Below are 24,494 nucleotides of genomic sequence, written 5' to 3' on the forward strand. Positions count from 1 at the left end.
ATAACCATTCAATGTTTTTACACCGATTCAAGCCCAGTAAACACTTCACTTCTCCTACAAACAATTCTCCTGTGGTTTGAAAACCCTAACAAATCCCCTTATTTGAAAAACAAGAGTTACTGACAGGAAGGCTATCTGACTGCAGAATGCTTCCTCAGTAAACCTCGTCCCACCCATGCCAGCATGGAATAAGATGTGATGACAATGATTACGATGGTGGCGGTGGGGTTTTAAGATTCAGAATTAAATGCTACAAGGCAAGTTTTCTCTGACACTACTGTTTATGCCAATCTGTTGCTCATTAAAAACAACAACAACAACGACTATTAATAATAATAATAATAATAATACTACACGGGGAGATTAAATATATATTAAGGAAGGAAGGAAGGCCACTGTATAAACAACAAGGTTTATTAGCTCACAGCTACCTACTGATTAGAAACAATCCGGTTTCCTACTCACAGTTGTTGTTCAGCCTAAATACGCTTGGCTCTCTCTCTCTCTATATATATATATATACATACATATATAAACATACACACAGAGGGAGAGAAAAGAGATGCAGATAAAATATACTCATATAAATGTGCATAAACATGTACACACACAAACATATGCAAATATCTAAAAGCACACAAATTCACATAAGAAATGCACAAATACACACACACACACTGTATTCTGATCAAAGAGGAATGCAAAATATGTGATGTAAACAAAGAGGAAACTGCGTTTTTCAAAAACAAAAAGAGACTTGAAGACATGAGGGTGGGATGTATGGTGTGGGCAGGGGAACTGGGTCGGGTTTAACAAGTGTGAGAAACATCAGTGTTGCTGGTCGCTAAAAGATCTCGTTTAATGACTCTAAGGATGCAGTACTGATAAGCAAAATGGCTGATTAACGATTAATCAGTGATGCTTTATCGACAAATAACTGATTAATTGGCAGCCAATTACTTTCAATGTAATTATGTATTGATATGAAAATGAATATTGTAATTAATGGTAGGTAATGTAATATATTATTTTATAATTAATTACTATTATGGAACTATTAATTGGGAGTATATGATGACGGAATTAGGGGGGATTCTATCAATTTCTACTGTATTGTTTTCAGTTACATTTGTTTGTTTGTCCGTGGACAAGATATTTTAAGAACCGCTGGATGGATTGAGATAAAACTTTCGGGGATGTTTGGCCTCGCGATTGGCACAAACGGATTAGATTTAGGGATCGATCCGGTACCAGACAGGGATTCTGGATTATTTTTCCTGTTTTTTTTTTTTTTTAAACTTAATTTTTGAGGGCAGTCAGGTTCATTTTTAGTGTTCTTGTTTGTGAGAGCAGTCAAGTTTATTTCAGATATTCTCATTTTAAACATCATCTCCGGCTAATCGTTGAGAGGAGAGGACGTTGGTGTTGCCATGGCAGAGGTTTGTGCTCTCTGAGTGCTCTTGTTGTCATTAGATTGTATCAGTTAACGAAGTAACTTCCTGTTTACAACACATTCAACATTCTCTACCTTCACCTAGGTGTCCATTTTGCTTCATCTTTGTGTAACTCTAATATCAACATGTGTAGCATCAGTAGTCATATTGGCATGAATCCAAAAGGAAAAAAAAAACAAACAAAAAAAAAACAGAAAGCAACATTTAGCTATAAAACGGTTATTAGTTAATTTAACCCTTTTATTACTGTATTTCTGTTGTATTATGCCGTTGTTCTTTCAGTTAATGTTTATAATGGATTTAGTAAAATAAGAGTGTTTGGAACATAGATTAATCTTTTTGATCCAAACCCGGGACTTATGGTGATCAAAAATCCTTCAATTAATATTTCATGTTAATTTCATGTCCCACACACCAGCTTAATAAATTATTTTATTAAGGAAATCTGTGTCCCAGAACCAGGAGAGGTGGTCTCAAATGGGTTGATATCAAAAAGGTTTATCCCTTTAGCTTTCAAATTGCTCGTCAAATGTAATGCTTGTTTCTTCACATTGTTTTGAGTCCATCCTGCATCATCTTTTAGCGCTGAGATTTTGATGATGTGACGGTTTAGTTTTAGTATGACATTGTAGGGGAAGTGTGAGAGACCAGATTTGGCCAGTTTGAACATCAAACGAATACAATATTTTGGCTGAATAAAGCTGGTTTAATTGCTACATGGTTAAGACAAACGGGACAAAGATTTATAAGCTTAATCATATGATTAAGATGTCAGTGGATATATCATTAGCTTTGTTTCAATTAATTTTGAAAATAACCAAGAATTTAAAACATTAACTGTGTTGTTATTAAGCTGATGCTTGGAAAAATAAATAGGCTTTTATTTGAATCACTTCAAAAAAAGTTTGTATCACAAAACTAGTGGCAGTCTAAAGCAGGTTAGTATAAAACAGGGTTAAGAAATTAATTTATTATCTACGACACACCACAACCATTTTGGGAAGTGAATCACAATAAATTACATGACTAATGGACATTGTGTTGTTGTCATGGACATCTGTTAAAATTACATGCATGGGATTGACCTTAGATCAATATGAATGCCCGTTCACCCAGGGTTACACTAAGAAGCATTCAAGAAAACTGGTGTTGACTGTAAGAATACCTTCACCTGAACTGACATGGTTGGACAAGCTGGTTAGAAATAGCAGCCATATAACCCTTAAACCACATCTACTGTCTTATGTGTACTGGTCGCTGCCTGAAATACCATTTTTGGATTTTCTTTTTAATGTTTTAGTCAGAAAGGAAAGGAATTGCCGTGACCCTTTATAGGGCTCAAATTCCACTGAGGTAAACTTTGCTTATCATCCTTTCGCGGTTGATGTAATCAACTAGTCCCCTCCCACCCAAAATTTCAGGCCTTGTGCCTTTAGTAGAAAGGATTATTATTATTATTATTATTATTATTGAAATGCCACAAACAAAACTAAGCACCTTGTCTTAATTAGTTGTGACACCAGACGTAGTGAGACAAACTACAGTTTAAATTCCACTTCTTCCTGACTCTGTTGCCAGTAGGTTTTGAGTTGATGCCCCAGATTTCTCCATTAACTAAAATTGGTAATGCAGTGCAGGGGTGGAATTGCTTGACATTTAGCAGACTTGGTGACAATTTCAGACATGTTTGGGCCCCATACATAATTTTGCCATATATATATATATATATATATATATATATATACACTCGTTCAGCGTATAAAAATTAATAGAAAAGAAATGGGAGTCGAATACGAAACCTTGTGTTTATGGGATTACGGTTGATTCCTCGAAAAGTCATTTTGCCAAGGACGAAGTTATGTTGATACATTAATGAGAAAGTGAAACTGAAAGGAAAATCTACAAAAGAACGCAACTTCCTGTCACGTGGTTTGAGCAAAGTCAAGAAGCCGCCTCTGGGTAATTTAATCCCATTCACCCATTGTGAACATTTTCATAGCTTAGAAAATGAAACAACGTCTGTTATATATGAGAGAGAGAGAGAGAGAGAAAGGGGGACGTTGAGTTTCATATTCTCTCTCTCTCTATATATATATAGAGAGAGATAGATATATATATCTGCCGCTAAGTTCTGAGTTCAAATTCCGCCGAGGTTGACTTTACCGGGGTCGATAAAATTAAGTACCAGTTGAACACGGGAGTCGATGTAATCGACACATCTCCTCACCTCCCAAAATTGCTACGCTTGTGGCAAAATTTGAAACCATTATTATTATTATTACTACTACTACTACTACTACGGCGAACTGGAGGAATTTTCAGAGCGCCGGACAAAATGCACAGCGGCATTTCTTCCGGCTCTTTACGATCGGAGTTCATATTCGACTTTGCCTTTCATCCTTTCGGGGGTCAATGCGATCGACTTACCCCCTCCCGCCAAAATTTCAGGCCTTGTGCCTAGAGTAGAAAAGATCATCATCATTATCATATTATTATTATTATTATCAACATTATCATTCACCCCATTCTACGCCAACCGTCACAAAAAAAAAATGGCGTCAATAACCTAACTTCCTGTCACGTGCCTGCCTTTCTCTCTCTCGCACTAGAGTCACGAAAGCAAATCTCGAATGATTTAACATCAACAACCTTCGCGTTACCAGGAACTCGTAATATTAAAGTGTGGCACCTCCATCTATAGTCCCAGCCCGCATAACGCGTCGAAGTGCCCACCCCCCAACACCAAGGGTCGATCGGGGAGGAAGGGACTGTTATTGATTAAAAAAAAAGAAAAAAAAAAAAGGTCAATGGGGCTAGCTCCGTTGTTAGTGCACGAGAATCTTAAGCTACAGGTCGTGCGTTCGAGACCCACGCTAGACATAGTGTGAAAAAAGAAAAAAAAAAAAAAAAAACATGGCCAGAACAACCACATGACAAACGGATACCGCTGGAGGTCAACTATGCTTTTTGACCTCCCAGGATCAATTGTACAATATTCGGTCAAGTGCTGCAGGGTCAGATTACTCATCCTTTCAATTATAGAGCGCCGGACAAAATGCTCAGAAATGCAGCTTGGTATTGTTCGACGCACCAACGATTCACTTGTTTAACGATGTAAAAAGTAAAACAAGAAAAATATATGGGAGTCGATTCAATGTTAAAGTGTTTTTTTTTAAATTTCTTTCAGTGATAGATCGAGGCCATGCTGGGGCAACGCCTTGGAGAATTTTAGAACAAATCGACCCAGTGCTTCTTTTAAGCTTGGTACATTATCTATCGGTCTCTCAAGCCGAACCGCTAAGTTACGGGGGATGCACACACACACACCAACATATCAAGGGGTAATAATAGGACAAATACACACACGACGAACTTCTTTCACTTTCTGTGAACCAAACAATCCTTTCTACCCTAGGCACAAGGGCCGAAATTTTTGGAGAGAGGGCCAGTCGATTAGATCGACAACCCCAAAAGGATGAAAGGCAAAGTCGACCCAGGCGGAATTTGAACTCAAAACAAAAAGACAGACGAAATGCCGCTGAGCATTTCGCCCGGCGTGATGATAATCACAAGAGCTTGGTCGGCCCGAGGCGGTAGTGGAAGATACTTGCCCCAAAGGGTTACACACTGGGTCAGCCCGGAAACGTTGCTGGGAAGGCAAACGTCATAACCATATATCCACGCTGTGTGGTATTTATAAATGCAGGCAACAACAAAAAAACATATGATCAGTGGAAACGTACGTAGCAATGTTATGAATTTCTATCCCAAAGTTCTCGTTTTGGCTATATTTATCTTACACTCAAAGCGGCACCAGACTAATAGCCATCCCATAAAAATTACCCTGGAAGATGGGAACAATAAGCAGTCGCCGGAATAAACGAACTTAGAAGAAGATCATATTTACGTGTGGGTGTCCCCCCCCACCATCGCTTGTCAACCGGTGTTCGTTTGTTTACGCCTCCCGCAACCTAGCGGTTCGGTAAAAAGAGACGGGTAGAATAAGTACCGGGCTTAAAAAAAAAAAAAAAAAAAAGCACTGGGGCGCCATTCATTCGCACGGCCGCGATCTAATGACAAAGAGAAAATGATAACAGAAATTGGGTACACGATTTCACGTACCAAGGTGAAAAAAGATCGCTATATATATATATATATATATATATAGTGCCCAGGCATGGCCGCAGCCTCAAGGCTGAAACACATAAAAGAATCTATATATATATATATATATATATATATACTGTATATATTGATGTGCACACATTCGTTCGAAGCAGATGACTCACTGAGTTGTCACTCAGAGTTTCCGCTCCACCTCTGTTAAGTGCACTCGAACCGTCGTCCTCATGCGACAAAACAGGAATAGCATACAGCGAGACACCGAAGAATGACAGAATGAATTACGAAACGACGAACGAAGAATATACAGACATAAGAGACAGAGACAACCGAATTAATTTCACAGCCCAAAACGGTCGTTCCTGCCGTGGCCATACTGTCTTATTTTGTTTTCTGTTTTTGTTTTTGTTTTTTTTTTACTCCCTCTCGATCCCCGAGATAATGTAGCGGGTGTCACATTATGCAACAAATAAAATCAAATGAAACGTAAAAAAAAAAAAAAAAATGCACTCCTGCACTTTCTGAAGACACTAGAAACTGGCTGTTATTTCTAGCAAGCCAACCGCCGCAGCGTCAGCCTGTCACTGCCGTTATGTCTAAGTCACGTGCTTGAAAAATTTCCATATTTCGTTGGCGAAATTTCATTCATGTTTAATAAATTTATCTCTCAGTATATATGTACCCACACACACACGTATGTATGTATGTATCACCCTTTAATTTTCCTGCTAATATAGAAGACATTATTACAGTATCTCATACTGACCCATCGATACCCAGAACAGTGTGTGTGCGTGTGCGTATAGAAGAAAAAGGTTCGGTGACCATCACCAAAAAACCGAAACACTATCAACATTTTTTTCTGCAATGGACACCAAGTCGATTACACATTCCAGTGTTCAACTGGTATTTATCTCATCGACTCCGGAAGGGATGACAGACAAAGTCGAACTTGGAGGGATTCAGGAGCTCAGAACATAAAGTCTGCCGAAAAATACCACTAAGCATTTTGTTCGACGCGCTAACGATTCCTCGGGCATTGTAGGGAAAACTATTCAGCGATCATTCAATGCAATATTTTGGCTGATTAATGGTAATTGTAAGCAATCACCGTGTAACTGACCCACCCCCAATAGTCTGATATTTGGGTATACAAGCCCTCGACAGAATAAAAAGTGGGTGTTGGTTCGATTCCCATGCGTACCTACACCCACTTTTCCCATCGAGGGCTTATGTATCCCAATATTAATACTATTTTCTTCAGCCAATACAGTGATCGCTTATAATTACTATTTACGGTGTGTGTGTGTACATATATATATATATATATATATATACACACACACACACAAACGCTTCTATTGTCCTTAAACTCCGGTCATGCAGAAAATAGGGCACTAACTCGAAGGGCTATTTTAAATATATAGCTCACACTATATCGATCACAACCAATCTTGGTACTATAGTTAATTAATCGATATGCGTTGGGAACGGAGCCGAGTCGACCTTGGCGTCAAGGGAAGATAACTCGATTGGACCTATATAATAGATATTGTTGTTCGACGTACCGATTCACCCACACTCTCGTTGTCATCATCATATACTATATAAAAGATGACTATTCGGGCCGACTAAATACGTCTATCACATCCCACTTGGAGATCGAACGCGAGACCACGTGGTTGCAGATCGACCTTCCCTAGTACGGCCTTGCCGGCTCTCAAAACTATACGTCTTTTTCAATGACTATGAAACTTACAGACATACATTATATATATATATATATATATATATATATGGGAATTTTGTGCATGACATTTTCGTAAGTGCCAATCGTGGAACTCCCGGCTCTTCAATAACATTGCAATGTCTGCCGATCCCGCGATTCTATCCATCCCGTTTGTATTACCAGACATGCATGTATGTATGTATGTGTGTATGTATGTATGTGTAAGTAGATGTGTGCGTGTGTATGTAGGTACGTGCACGTGTGTGTTCCTTGGAGTTTCGCAGAGACACAAGTCATCAAACTGTTGGACAAGCCGTACACCTGTCGCAACTTCGAAGTCACTGACAAAATTAGCAAGAGTATCCGACCCAGCACATGCAATGTGTCGGGACAGACATACACACACAGCTATAGTCACTATACACATACAGACACAGTAAAGCTTGATCGAAATGTAAATCAAGACCAAACTGTTCACTTCCACCTTTACAGATATACTATACGCGATCAAAGCTTGTCCAACCGTGATCATTCCACTTAGCCCCTGTTATTCAGACACTATAGCCACCATACAGCTATCACTACTACTAAATTAAGCAAATGTAATTGTGTCCTTCACATTTTCAAAGTCGGTAAAGCATGTGACCGCGTAGTAAAGGTGGTGGTGGTGGTAGAGGAGATTAAAGCAGAGAGAGACCGACTGGCTGTTATTTCTAGCAGACAGAGCCACCGCGTATAAGGTCCACCGTTTGCTGTGCTGGCGACGGCGGCGCTGGTGCAACACTATGTGCAGCAAGAAGTGGCTGCACTATTTTGGACGCAGAAGTGGTTGTAGGTTATATAATGGCGGAGGAATACAAGATGTTGGCAGGCAGCACCGCGAGAGAGAGAGAGAGAGGTAGAAGCTTGCATTGATAAAAGTGCATACATATGCACACACACACTTGTAAACTAAGCCAGCGGATGTATACATGGGAACAGTATTCTAATTTACATATATTACACATACACACCATTATATATAACACACACACACACATACATTATATATATATATATATATATATATATAATTACCTTGTGTGTATATATTTATAGATATATATATATATATATATATATATATATATATATACATACACACAGACATACTATGCTATAATATCCACACACGTTTATACAGACATATACCATGGTATACATCCACACATGTATATACACACACACAAGATGCATCACAGGGCAGACGCGGTAATCACATCAAATATATACATCATATACACACATACTACATAGGCATAATTTATATACACTACACACGCATCCCAAGACATGAATATATATATATATATATATATATATATATATATATACATATACGTGCTATATTGATTAAACATACATATCCATTGACATCACTGAATACAGGGGAAATCGATTAATCATACATTTCTACACACACACCACACTATATACCAACACTCATATATTATATATTCATTTACACACACACACACTGAGAATGAATCAGTAAATTTCCGAAAGACTGCAAATGGGTGCAACTGCACTACGATTATAATTACAACACCAGATCTGTTCTCGAGTATGTCTATATATACACATATACACACATACGTATAGACGAATTACCTATTAACATATTTAATACGGTGATCATAATATATTTCAGAGAGATCTTGTCAAATATACATACATTATATATATATATATATATATATATATATATATATATATATATATATTATACATACGATTCAGTGGAGTGCACACACATTCACACGCATAGTACACACACACACACACATCCATTCATTTATACATGATATGTCCATTCACGTATGCATATTATACATCAATTTATATCATTATATTGCTTTCAGAGAAAAATGCCATATATCAATCAATTCATATATATTTTCTTTTTTTAATTGAAGGACACAACACATGACTTTAAGTGCACAAAAAATTACTCCAGCTGGTGAGAGAGATTCGATTAAAGAACACATTACACACACACTATATATATATATATATATAAGATCACCATATATACATATATATACACACACATACATGTTTCTTTTGTTGATCTTTCGATCACGAATCAGTTACATTATATATCTTCCATTCAGATATATACATATACATACATTCTCTATATTTGAATATATTATACATAATACATTTGTCCATTTATACGTACTCCGACTGATTTAATACACTAATACGTACCCATATCTACGACGACCGTGTTTCATATTGGTGGTTAAAGAGTGTTATTGAGAAGATGGTGTGGCGTTTATGCCTCTTCCCGCGTGCATTCACATCAACGTAACTGACAAGAAGAAACGACCACCGGAAATCGAAACCGATCTGTCGACATCACGTCTCTCAGTGTGAAGTGTAAAATAAATGCCATTAAAATACAATTTTAAGCACCATATATGTATGTAGATATCTGTGTACATAAAACGATGTTAATATTCCCTAAAACTATATATATATATATATATATATATATATATATATATACACATACACACAGCATATTAAAGAATCTAAACCTAAATACAGAAATACTACACACACACACACACATACATACATACATACATACGACATATGCAGGTACGTTTAGTAAACCCGCATGTAGAACAAAAAAATAGACACACGCACATATATATACACATACATACATACATACAAACATATACACACGTTACGCCATCATTATTTACGACAATGAACGTTCAGATTTACGGCACACAAGAGTAAGCCTCAAGACGAAAGAAAATTGTAATATTAGTTTCTTAAGATTTCGTAGAGAATTCTTGGAAGTCTGAAAATTTTTTAGTGTGTGCCTGATCATGTGTGCGTGAATGAATATATATATATATATATATATATATATATATATATATATATATATATATATATATACACACACACACACACACACACACACGCATACATAGATACACAGGCACACACACACAAATCAGTTTCATCTTCATACCAAGCATTTGTAAAAAGGCTCTCATTTGTGTGTGTGTGTGTGTGTGCATACATACGCACATTCTTTTACTAGTTTCAATCGTTCGACTGCGCCCATGCTGGAAGCACCACGTTGAGGAGGTTTTCAGTCGAAAAAAAAAATCGACCCCCCAGGACTTATTCTTTGTAAGCCTAGCACTTATTCTATCGGTCTCTTTTTGCCGAACCTCTAGTGTTACGGGGACGTAAACGTACTAACATCGGTTGTCAAACGATGGTGTGCATGTATGTGTGTGTGGGGGGTGGGGGTGACACAAAGATATTTATTATATATATACGACGGGTTTCTTTCAGTTTCTGTCTGCCAATTTCACTCAGAATTGGAATTCTTCTCTGTCCGTCCTGAGGCTATAGCAGAAAACACTTGCCCAAGGTGCTACGCAGTGGGACTGAACCCAGAACTAGGTGGTTGGGAAGTAAGCTTCTTACCACACAGCCATGCTTATATATACGTATATAATATATATGAATCAAGTCATAACCTTATCCATCTATTGTTTTCATAATCGGTCATAATGTCTTACGTTTAAGATGATTCCCATGCTTTCCCTGATGAGAAGGTTACAATTTTAATATCAAAGATCCCTATGGATCACACAGGTTGTAATCCTTTGAAACATATGTAGGAATAAAGTATGCAATTATAACATGCGTTTTCTCCATTCCTTAAATTCTTAAATATACTCAAATACCCAAAATTTCAAGGAGTTCCTGCCTTAAAAACAGGAACTAAACCACAGTTATTTTGTGTTCTTTGCTACATTGGTTTCTATTAACCCATTTATTCTATCAGAAGAATTTTTATTCATTAAGATAGAAGAAATACATATAATTAATTATATATATATATATATACATATATATATATATATACATACATATATATATATATATATAGCAGTGAGAAGGCGAGAACAATAGCGATTACACTGACCAATACCAGCACTACCTCTCACTTTCGTTGGCTATCCCCTCCCCTCTTTTCTTCCGTTTTTATATTCTACAGTCAGGAGGGAGGCACAGTGCCCATGATTTTTCCAAATCATGCTTTTGATGTTCCATTTAAAGTATGGCAAGACAACACATGAAGACCACCATGAGGTAGAAAGGCGAAAGGTAACTGGCATGGTCAAAGTACGAGATCAGCCAACCCAGAGGAATGTAGAGCAATGATAGAAAGGAAAGCACGCTTGTGGGTCAGTCTGGAGCACGTTCGTTAGTGACTGAATAGCCTTTTAGTCAAATAGCCATTCCAGCGAGATTGTTGCCAGTGCCCCTGGACTGGCTCTTGTGCAGGTGGCACATAAAAGACACGATTTCGAGCGTGGCCGTTGCCAGTACCACCTGACTGGCCTTTGTGCGGGTGACACGTAAAAGCACCCACTACACTCTCTGAGTGGTTGGCGTTAGGAAGGGCATCCAGCTGTAGAAACTCTGCCAAATCAGATTGGAGCCTGGTGTAGCCATCTGGTTTCACCAGTCCTCAGTCAAATCATCCAACCCATGCTAGCATGGAAAGCAGACGTTAAACGATGATGATGATGATGATGAATACCAAAATGCTTTTGGTGTCTCTACCAAACTCAGATTGTCACAGATTTTAGTTTTTGCCTGGAAGGATGAAAAGCAAAGCTGGCCCCAAATATTATGTCCAGGGTTTCTGAACTGAAGTCCCCCATACCTCACTGAAAAAGAAAAGGTTACCGAAGGTGTGTGTGTGTGTGTTGAGATAAGCATAAATGTAAAAAGGAAAATGAAACCTTTGGAGTTAGTTGTAAGAAAGAATAAATCCAGAACAGTGAGATAATAGTCCCCCCTCCCCAGCACTAATCAAACGACCCTTTTCCCTTTCCCATAAGGTATGCAAATTTTCAGCTGAAATTCTACAAATGTTTTTTCCCAATGCTCTGAAGTTTCTCTCTCTCCATATTTCTTTCTTCACCGTCATGAACAAATTGGTTCCCAGGACTTATTTTGTAAGCCTAGTACTTATTCTATCCGCTAAGTTATGTACTTATTCTATCCGCTAAGTTATGGAGACATAAGCAAACCAACACCGGTTACCAAACAGTGATGTACTCCTAGGTAGACATAAAATGGCCACTGCTTGAACATTCATTTTAGGTGGGCACTGGATGATCACAACTGGACGGGGGTTGAACAAGAGTTATGACAAGACATTTGATGTGGGCCATGAGAGAATCCAATTGACGTCTCAAAGCCTTGCATGTATCGTCCGTTTGCATACATATTATAAAATTAGGCAAAGGCTGTGTGGATAAGAAGCTTGCTTTGCAATCACATGGATCTGGGTTCAGTCCCACTGCATGGTACCTTGGGCAAGTGCCTTCTACTATAGCCTCAGGCCGACCAAAGCCTTGTGAGTGGATTTGGTAGACGGAAACTGAAAGGAGTCCTGAGTGTGTGTATGTGAGTGATCATGTGAAGGTACATGGCTCAGTGGTTGGAGCATCAGGCTCACAACCATGTGGCTAAGAGTTCGATTCCCAGACTGGGCTGTGTGTTGTGTTCTTGAGCGAGACACTTTATTTCATGTTGCTCCAGTTCACTCATCTGTAGAAATGAACTGTGATGTCACTGGTGCCAAGCTGTATCAGCCCCTTTCCCTTGGATAATATCAGTGGCAGAAAGAGAAGGGGAGGCTGGTATGCATGGGTGACTGCTGGTCTTCCATAAAAACAACCTTGCCCAGACTTGTGCCTCAGAGGGTAACTTTCTGGGGGGAAATCCCATTGTCATTCATGATCGAAGGGGGTCACCCTATATATGCTCACACATCCTATGATATTCGTAAAAGGTTGATGCCATTATACAAGAGCTGTTGTTTGTTTCCAGCCTACAATGAGGAGGAGGAGGAGAGCGCCAGTCAGGTGGAGGGCAATTTCTTTGAATGCCTGACACACGGCTCCCCAAGAATGTTTTACTGGTAGAAGGCAAATGCATGCGAGGTAGACAGGAAAAGCACTTTAAGGATACACTCAAAGCTTCACTGAGGAGTTCTGAGCCCAACCTCAAACACCTTGGAAATGCAAGAACAAGACTGCCTTGCAAATACAGTCCAGAGAGCCTGAAGACGGGGGGGGGGGGGGAGAGCCTGAAGACAGGGAGGGAGAGCCTGCAGATGGGGGGGGGGGGCTGGCTGGCAGGCATGGTATATACTTGGCCTCCCATCCCATCCTAGATGGCACTAACCAATCAAATTTACACCAACACACCCTGCCTTCTTTCTCTGCCCCTCTCTTCCAGCAAATACATTAAACTGTACCTCAGAACAAACTAGCCGCCCTCTGCTGACCACAATACAGGATGGTCACACCTAGAAATTTGTTTTAATATAAGTCAGATGGCTCAAGACTGACCCAGGGTAATCCTAGATACACTATCTCTGAATAGAAGACAGGACTGTTACTTCTTGAACAGCTTTCATCACATATCTGCTCAAAAAGACTAGGACAACTGTTAAAAAAGGTTGACTTGGGACTAGCCAAGAAGGAAATGCTCACAAGATAGAGATACGCTCTGTATGACTAATAGGTAGCCTGGTCAAATTTGAAACACGTTTGATATTGAACCTGGATTGAGTGGCAGCTAAACAAGACAGACACAAAGTAATCCTAGATATACTAGGTCCAAAAGATGGAGGAATAGTTATGGCAGGAACACTGATTTTGATGGACTGGGACTGAACGATGATGAGAGCATAACACAATGTAGTCTTAGATACACTGTCTGAATAAAAGCTGGTTACAGGTCAGCTGGATAGTAACTGACTGACTGACCAGGGGTTAAACACCAGCATAAAGAAAGGTTACATTTGATAATGTAGTCCTAGATATACTATGTCTGAATAAAAGAGAGATAGGTAACAGCTAGAAAATCACTGATAACAGGTCAGCTGGATAGTAACTGACTGACCAAGGGTTAAACACCAGCATAAAGAATGGTTACATTTAATAATGTAGTCCTAGATATACTATGCCTGAATAAAAGAGAGACTGGTAACAGCGGGAAATCTTTGATCATAGGTCTACTGGATCAGGACTGACCCGGGGTTAAACAACTACAAGGAAGGACACATTAGATAATGTAGTCCTAGATGTACTTATGTCTGAATAAAAGAGAGACTGATCACAGGTCTGCTGGATAGAAACTGACCTTGGGTTAAACAACATAAAGAACGGTTACATTTGATAATGTATTCCTAGATACACTATGCTTGAATAAAAGGCAGGATGGCCATGGTTGGAACATTTTCAATAATTACTCTGCTGTATTAAAGCAGACTTGGACACATTATATCACGTAGTCCCAGAGACAGAATGCCTGAATAAAAGACAGGATGGTCGTATCTGGAGCATCCATATTTATCGTAACAGGTCTAGCTGTCTCGGAGCAATCAACAATTCCTTGGAAAAAAAAAAAAAAACCCCCAAAAAATGTGTTGAAAATTTTAACGTAGTGCATGAAGAGAAAAACTGGTGGGTGTGTACAGCAGTAGGGGGTGGGGTGGTTGCTGCGCTGTAACGAGTTCTACAGATCAATAAGAGGGTGTGTACAATTAGACAGGCTTGCTAGATTGGGGTTACAAATAGAGATTATGATGCTGGAGAATTAGAAAAAAAACAAAAAAATTTTAATATTAAATATCATATTTAATTATAACCCGAGTCAATTAAAACCGACCTACGGGCAATATACACAAACATGTACAAGCATATATACACAAATACATGTATGCAAATGCATATACACATACATATACACACATATATACGCATAATATATATAAGATGATTGCCTCATCTTGTCGGATGATAGCTATCTCTCACATTTAGCCTCATTGCTCCGATTTTCTTTCATCCGTGCAAATGCACGGATATGACTTTTCAGCTATGCATCCATCGCCATAGGACTTAATAAAAATATGAAATAGATCAAGAAATGAAATAATAGCAAGACGCCTGTTCGTGAAATTAACGTGCAAGTGGCTGAGCACTCCACAGACACGTGTACCCTTAACATAGTTCTCGGGGGATATTCAGCGTGACACAGAGTGTGACAAGGCTGACCCTTTGAATTACAGACACAACAGAAACAGGAAGTAAGAGTGAGAGAAAGTTGTGGTGAAAGAGTACAGCAGGGTTCGCCACCATCCCCTGCCGGAGCCTCGTGGAGCTTTAGGTGTTTTCGCTCAATAAACACTCACAACGCCCGGTCTGGGAATCGAAACCGTGATCCTATGACTGCGAGTCCGCTGCCTTAACCACTGGGCCTCCAAACCACAGATGTATATATATACAGTTTTATTTGCACACACAAATGTAGAATGAACTTTCACCAAATTCTACTGACAAGGCATCCATCAACGTTTGTTTAGTCATCATTATCCTATAAAATACCTCCACAAAGTGTTGTGTAACTAAATTCGAAAACAGGTAGTTAGTTGCGAAATGAAATTCTTCAACGTATCAACCATGGAGCATTGCCTTCCCATGCAGAAGGAACAGGTGGAGAGAGGTTGAATGAATAGCTCACAGCATGGTAACTGATCCATGGCTAAGTGAGACACAGTAGTACCTTGCTTATTTGAAGGCACATGGCTCAGTGGTTAGAGCGTCACACTCACAATCGTGAGATAGTGTTTCGATTCCAGGACCAGGCTGAGTGCTGTGTTCTTGAGCAAGACACTTTATTTCATGTTGTTCCAGTTCACTCAGCTGTAGAAATGTGTTGTGATGTCACTGGTGTCAAGCTGTACCGGCCCCTTTACCTTTCCCTTGGACAACATCAGTGGCATGGTAGACAGAAACTGAAAGAAGCCCGTCGTATATATATATATATACACATACATACATACATACATACATACATACATACATATATATATATATATATATATATATATATATATATGTATGTATGTATGTATGTATATGTATATGTTTCTGTTTGTTCTCCTAGCATTGCTTGACAACCGATGCTGGTGTGTTTATGTCCCTGTAACTTAGCGGTTCAGCAAAAGAGACCGATAGAATAAGTACTAGGCTTCCAAAGGATAAGTCCTGGGGTCGACTTGCTCGACTAAAGGTGGTGCTCCTGCATGGCTGCAGTCCAATGACCAAAACCAATATGTGCAAACACACACATGACGGACTCTCCCGTCAAAGATGACACAGAAGTGTTCAGCTTTTGCCAAATGACTTGCACAAATGATTTCTTTATAGCGATTAAACATATGTGCTGGACATTAACTCATTCCTTCCATCGAATGCATGTTACCTGTACGAATGTACAGTGTATCACACGTCAGGTGTTGAAGTGATCGTAGAGCAATGTGAAATGAAGGGTTTTTGCTCAAAAAAACAAGGCACCACCCAGTCTAGGAACTGAAACTCTGATCGTGAGTGCAACACCCTAACCACTAGGCAATGCATGCGTGCTCTCTCTCTCTCTTTCTCTATCACACACAGGTATGGTGTGTGTTTGTGTGTGTGTGTGTGTGTGTGTGTGTGTGTGTGTGTGATTAAGAAGCTTGCTACTAACCATGTTGTATTAAGTTCAGTTCCACTGCACGACAACTTGGGCAAGTGTCTGCTACTATACAGCCTTGCCTGATGTCAACCACAGCCTTGAGTAGATTAGGTAGTTGGAAACTGAAAGAAGCCCATTGTGTGAGAGAGAGAGAGAGAGAGAGAGAGAGAGAGATAGAGAGAGAGAGAGTGTGTGTGTGTGTGTGTGTGTGTGTGTGTGTGTGTGTGTGTGTGTGTGTGTGTGTGTGTGTGTGTTCTGCTTCTGTTGACTTCTTTTTAATACAAGTGGCATCGTTTACTTCTAATCAGTGAAAATCTGTCCATTCGGGAAAATATTACCTTGCTTGGAAACGGGCATTTGTCAGCAACAAGAAGGGTGCTGGCAGAAACGTTAGCACGTTGGGCGAAATGCTTAGCGGTATTTCGTCTGCCGTTACGTTCTGCCGAGGTCGACTTTGCCTTTCATCCTTTCGGGGTCGATAAATTAAGTACCAGTTACGCACTGGGGATCGATGTAATCGACTTAATCCCTTTGTCTGTCCTTGTTTGTCCCCTCTGTGTTTAGCCCCTTGTGGGCAATAAAGAAAGAAACAAGGAGGGTGTCTGTCCATAGAGAAACCTTAAATACCATTTGATCCATGCACCCCGCACCACCAACAAAACAAAACAACAACAAACAAAGAAGGCAAGTTACATCATGTAGTCCTGGATAATGTCTGGATGGTCACAGCTGGGACACTGTTTGGTCACGGCTGAACTCGGGAGAAATGGCAACAACAGTAATACAGAAGGACACACTAGATAATGTAGTCCTAGATACACGATGAATAAAATGTAGGGATAGTTACAACTACAACAGCAATCATAGGTCTGCTGAATCAGGACTGACTTGGAATTAAACAAGGATACATCAGATAATGTAGTCCTTGATATACGGTGCCCGAATAAATGACAGAATGGTCACTAGGAACATCTTTGATCATAGCTCTCTGCTGGATTGGGGTTGAGCTAGGGCTAAACAACTGTGACAAGGAACAGCACATTAGATAATGTAGTCCTAGGTAAACCATTGGAATATAAAACAGGATGGTCATAAAATGGAAAGGCTTTGATCACAAAGGATACATTAAATAACGTAGTCCTTGATACACTATGTTCGAAAACCTCTTGGTAACAGGTCTGCTGGATATGTTGTTGACCTGGGGTTAAATAACAGACACAAATAGGGCAGGGGGTGCTACAAGTAGTACCCTTCATGATTTTATATATATATATATATATTATCATCATCGTTTAACGTCCGCTTTCCATGCTAGCATGGGTAGGACGATTTGACTGAGGACTGGTGAAACCAGGTGGCTACACCAGGCTCCAATCTGATCTGGGAAAGTTTCTACAGCTGGATGCCCTTCCTAACGCCAACCACTCAGAGAGTGTAGTGGGTGCTTTTACGTGTCACCCACACAAAGGCCATTCAGGCGGTAATCGAAAAACATAAGAGAAAAGCAACAATGAGAGGATGTGGTACACGCAAAGTATAAACAGACGCTCAGGGAAAGAAAGGTAAAGGTACTTTTACATTTCGAGACAGAGGAAAGTCCAAGAGAAAAGACGGAAGCTGCACCAAGTTCCAGTCTGATTTGGCATGGTTTCTATGACCGGATGCCCTTTCTAATGCCAACCACTTTACAGTAAGTGTACCTGGTGCTTTTACGTGGCACCGACAGACATGCTTTTTATATGACACTTTCAGATGGACTTAAAACTTCTGATAGGGAGTACAGGCCTTCTTGAGTACAGTAAGGGGCCAGGCATCTTCGTCCTTTGTCATCTCATCCAAAAGGTTCCACATCCTGAGGTCGTCCTTCAGTAATATATATCATCATCATCATCATCATCGTCGTCGTCATCGTTTAACGTCCGCTTTCCATGCTAGCATGGGTTGGATGATTTGACTGTGGACTGGTGAAACCAGATGGCTAGACCAGGCTCCAATCTAATTTGGGGCACCACATTGAAGAGTTTTTAGTTGAATGAATTAACCCCAAGACTTATTTTTTTAAAGTCAGGCTCTTATCCTATTGGTCTCATTTGCTGAACTGTAAAGTTTATAAGGACATAAACACACCAACACCGGTTGTCAAGTGGTGGCGGGGGACAATCACAGACACAAAGACACCCCCCCCCACACACACATACATACATACGAAGGAGCTTCTTTCATTTTCTGCCTATCAAATCCACTCACAAGGACTTGGTCGGTCTGTGGGAGTATGGCTATATGAGAAGCCACTTGCTCAAAATGCCACGCAGTGGGACTGAACCCAGAGCCATATGGCTGCGAAGCAAACTTCTTACCACACAGCCACACGGGTGGGTGTGTCTAAATACCCCACCGATGAACAACTGGTTGTTTTCATAACCTAGCGTTTCGACAAATATACTGGGGACGGTCGAATTCGATCCCGGTACTTATTTTTCATTGGACCTCAGCATGGCTGCAGTCCAATGACTGCAACAAGTGAAAGATGTAGAGCGAAATATGCACATAATATGCATACTGTAAAATATGAACGCTGTATTGCACAAAAACAAGCATACGATACACACACACAATGTATAAGCATAGGTGCGTACTCTAACATACCGATAAATACAGAGACAGTTGAAAGAAAACAGTAAGAACTAGGGTCCTACTAAAGCAGCGCGGACCCGAACGCACAGTTGCGCATCCGCGCTAGCTAGTCTTGAGTGGTCGATCCTAACCCTAACTCTGTCCCTAACCCTAACCCTGTCCCTGTCCCTAACCCTAACCCTGTCCCTAACCCTAACCCTAACCCGCGTGTGCAAATGAATACGTGTTTAGGGTTAGGGTTAGGGTCGACCACTCACGACTAGCTAGCGCGGACGGGCGACTGCGCGTTCGGGTCCGCGCTGCTTTAGTAGTACCAGAACTAGTACTGCTTCTGACATTAGAAGTTTGGAGCAGTGGCGGTAGCAACAGTAATAATAGTCATTATTATAGTAGTGACGTAGTAGTAGTAGTAGTAATTTTTGTTTCTTTAACCCTCCACCGCCACCACCCAGGTCAACCATTGAACGGGTACATCTTAAAGCACGTAAGGTACCCCTAGCAAGCCAAGTCCATTTCATTTCTCTAATCAGTGTGTATACCCCCCTCTCACTCATTCTCTCTCTCTCTCTCTCGCACACACACACACACAAACACAAACGACTTAAAATTTATCGCGTTCTCTTCCGTGCATGATTTGACTGCCGTTTCCAGCACACACCACGCGACCACGTATGGCGGATAGCCAGCAGCAAGCAACCCCTCCGGGCCGAACAGGCTTCGCCTCGCTATCCATGACTGCCCCCATCGACTACTTCCTCGTTGTTTAGCCCCAGGTTAGCCCAGTCCAAGCAGACCTGTGATCAAGAACATCTCAACCACAACTCCTTCGGGGTTCCCCCCCCCCACCTAAGGGGCACAGCGAAAGCAGGACTTTATTCAACGTGTCCTTCAATGAAGATACTTGAAGTGAGATCTGAAGTATGAAATCAGACTTATTTCTAGACAACGTAGAGGGTACATATTAAGGCATAGTCGTGGTTGATCAGACGTCATCCAAAAAAAACAACCCTATATCCTAAGACGTTTCAGCCATGACAATCCAGTCTGTTTTTTTGTTGTTTTTTTATTTAAATAAATAAAATCTTATATTTGTCGTTTCTTTCTTTACACCCCGAGAACGGCACAGAAGTGTGATCCGAGGAAGACTTAGCTTCTATTTCTAACACAAGCGACTATGTAATAAAGGCTTTCACAACCGGTGGCCATGCAAGCTTAGCAGTAGCAATAATGTTTGTTTTTAGCAGTATACTTGTATATTAAATAGTATCGGAAAAATGAAGGGTGGAGGGGGGGGGGGCATGCAAACACAATATATTGATTATAGATACACACATAGACACAACTGAACCAACGATTGATAATTTGAGAAGCAAATGATCACACGTTATATAACCCCGAGCCAAGAATATATTTCTAAATACACAATATAGCTATACACACAGAAACACTATAGATCTATGTACGTATTACAAATGCGTATACTGTGTGTGTATGTATGCATATATATATATATATATATATATATATATATATATATATATATATATATATATATATATATATATATATTAATATACATTTTTGTGCTAACAATCAAGGCTCCGTACAAGGGCACTCAACATTTTTTGTATACATTTCACCTGGTGTGGCGAACAAAAACCACACACACACACACACACACACAAGCTATGCTAGTTGATGTGTGTATGTGTGTACATACCAGCGTGCGTGCGACCTTTACAGTTCATTGACCTGTTAAAAAACAACTCCGACCTCATAAGCATATTTGTCTTTGAGGACAAGGTAGGCTTAGAATATATCCTTAAAAAAAGAGAGAGGATGGTCACGGTTGGAACACCTAAGACTAAACTACGTTTATTATTATTATTATTATTATTTATAAACATATATGCAATTACACGCACACAGCTCTCCTCAACACTCCTATATAAATAACATAAGCACACATTTACATCAGGTCACAAAATTATGTATATATAAACATCTGTATTTTCTTCACACATCTATTTACAAGACTTAAGGCTTACATGTGTGTGTGTGTATATATATATATATATATGTAAACACACAAACAAACCAGCTGATCAAAAGAAGTGTCAAATGAAATAAATCATTCTTGGACACACAGACAGACAAGAAGGGGAGGTTAATAACATACCTCTCTCTCTCTCTCTCATATATATATACACACACACACATTATATATATATATCAGCTCCTATTTATAAACATAATTAAGGGATCAGCAAACATTTGCTTCACCACATACCGAAGTTCAGAAATAGCAGCTAAAAAGCTGAGACTCCAACAGATAGCTTTTTAGCTGCTATTTCTGAACTTCGGTATGTGGTGAAGCAACTATTTGCTGATCCCTTAATTATGTTTATAAATGTATAAGAACTTTTAAATAAGTTCTCCACCGATAATGTTTACATACCGAAGGGCTTGGTAAAATCATTAATTGTTAATTTATTAATAAATTAATAAATTGATAAACCTTTACCCTTTTAATTGTAATAATATATCAGCTCCTATATAGAAACATGCGTTAAATGAAATATATAATCCGAAGACAATAATTTATCAGATAAGAGAAAGAGAGGGAAAGACAGTGGGGGTAGAAGGAGGAGAGAGAGAAAAAGAAAAGATAAAGGGAGGGGGGAAAGAAAGTGAAAGAGACGGAAAAAGATAGACAACGTGAAGTGGGGGCAGGGGAGATCGAGAGAGAGAGTGAGAGAGTGAGTGGGGGAATAGGTGGACGGAATAGAGAAGTGAAAAAGACATACGCAGGGTGGACACTAATTGAGTGGTCACTTTGAAACAAAGACCATGTACAAAAGCGATCCCCGACTTTACGTCCGCCTTTCTCTCCCGTCCAATTCAGGTCGACAAAAACAAGACGATTTTCTTTCAGACAACGGGTTTGATCTGGACGGGTGGGTTAATAAAACTGTTGTTCACTGGGGGCTGCGGGTAGATTTAGAGGGAGGAGAGCCCGTCGATACGCGAGATCAACGAATAAACCGACATGAAACGAACCCTTTTCGTCTTTAACCCAATCAGTAATTTATTCAACAGGGACTTGAAAGAATATACATACATATATACACACACACACATACATTATGTAACAAATTCTATATATTCATTTCGTCAATATATATATATATATATATCGATTATACATTAATTTAAGTGTAAAACACACATAATTGTATCACATACGTACATTTATTTTACACCATACATAAGCGCATTTATTTACTGTATAACACTTACGTTTGACATTTACATTACAGTTGTATATGTATAGAAATATATATTCATCTAGTTTTGTATATTATCGTCAATGAAAATACACAATTTATAGAAAAACACCTATATACAGCATTCATTGACATATATGTATATATATGCAAATACCTACATACATACAGTCAAGTGTGTGTGTATGTATGTATGTATGTATGTATGTATGTATATATATACACACCACATTAATATGCATTCACCTAATTTTGTATAGCTGTTAACGTAAATGAGATCGTATACATTCGTTTAATGAACACGTATAAATAATTGTATACAATTAATATATTTACGTAAATAAAATACGTTTAGTATATATATAAGATCGCCTATATATATATATATATATATATATATATATATATATACAAGATCGCATATATATATACACATATATATATATATATATAAATAAACATTTACATTATACACACACACACACACACTAGACATAATGCACAATATACACACTATACATTGTATAATCTACACTGTACGGTGAATATATATACACAGGCAATATACATATATACGCATTATATACATACACTAAATGTAAAATATACAGCTTATATCTATATATACATATACACGCACACACACAGATGTAAAATGTACAATTATATACACATTGTATGAAGAACATTGTTAAGAAAGTAGTTAACAACAGCCATTTTTAAATAACTTGCTGCTTTTCATTGTAACAATCACTTCACACACCAACGAAGGGAACCACTATTAAGTCGGTTCACCCGCTAGAAATAGCAGCCTAACCTACACACCGTAGTCATCCAATACATTCGTGCGTATAGATATATAGATATATATATATATATGTGTGTGTGTGTGTAATACACACTATGAATGCTAAGACAAGGAGTATCACAGCTTCACTAGGGCGAAACGAAATCAATTATAGCCTCTACGACTACTACCACCACCATTGACTTACTACAAGCAGACGACAGGGTGGCACGACAGGTTAGAAACAGCAGCTAAATCCCCGTCCCTCATATCTCATAATACTGTCTTAAAGAAAGAAAGCTGCTTCCAATGTTCTACTTGTGAATTACAAAGTCTGATTCAAAGAGGGGGAATCGTCAGAGCTTGGAATGTCTGCAGTGAGAGCCGACCTGGGACTAGGCAAGAACGATTGCTACCCACACTACTACTACTACTACTACTACTACTACTTGCAACAGCCAACTCGAGTTGACCCTGGACCTCCTTAAGAAAAAAAAAATTTAAAAAATGGCAGCCAAACTACCATACGCCGATCACTACTAACGTCTTTAGGGAAGGACACACTGCGTGTCGTCCTAGATAGATTACGACTGAACAAAGGTGGGATGGTCGCGACTGGAACGACTGCAGTCACAGATTTCCCCAAGACTAATATCTTTATGTTGTGTGTGTGTGAGTGATTGTATGCGTATACAGACATATATATACATACACACAGACAGACATACACAAATACAGACAGACATCCATATATATATATATATATATATATATATATATATATATATATATATATACATACAGAGACACACACAGACAGACACCCATATATACACTGACAGACAGACACCTAT

General features: G+C 39.1%; 1 protein-coding gene across 16 annotated transcripts in view; it reads right to left on the bottom strand.

The window, feature by feature from the left end:
- LOC106873649 (uncharacterized) overlaps positions 1-24,494 on the bottom strand; it is a 70,186-nt gene that overhangs the window by 40,750 nt on the left and 4,942 nt on the right. For 6 of the 16 annotated variants that reach the window (XM_089346484.1, XM_089346485.1, XM_089346481.1 and 3 more), the window contains exon 1: positions 3,254-3,309. The exons of 2 other annotated variants lie outside the window; for them this stretch is intronic. In XM_089346484.1, coding sequence (XP_089202610.1) covers positions 3,254-3,294 — 41 coding nt within the window. In that variant the 5' untranslated portion in view covers positions 3,295-3,309. Of the gene's footprint in view, positions 1-3,253; positions 3,321-9,558; positions 9,821-24,494 lie in introns of those variants that run through there. 8 more of the 16 variants (XM_089346494.1, XM_089346496.1, XM_089346495.1 and 5 more) reach the window with 5 other exon arrangements.

Source organism: Octopus bimaculoides, chromosome 30 (assembly GCF_046866305.1).
Source record: "Octopus bimaculoides isolate indiv1 chromosome 30, ASM4686630v1, whole genome shotgun sequence".
Taxonomy (NCBI): domain Eukaryota; kingdom Metazoa; phylum Mollusca; class Cephalopoda; order Octopoda; family Octopodidae; genus Octopus; species Octopus bimaculoides.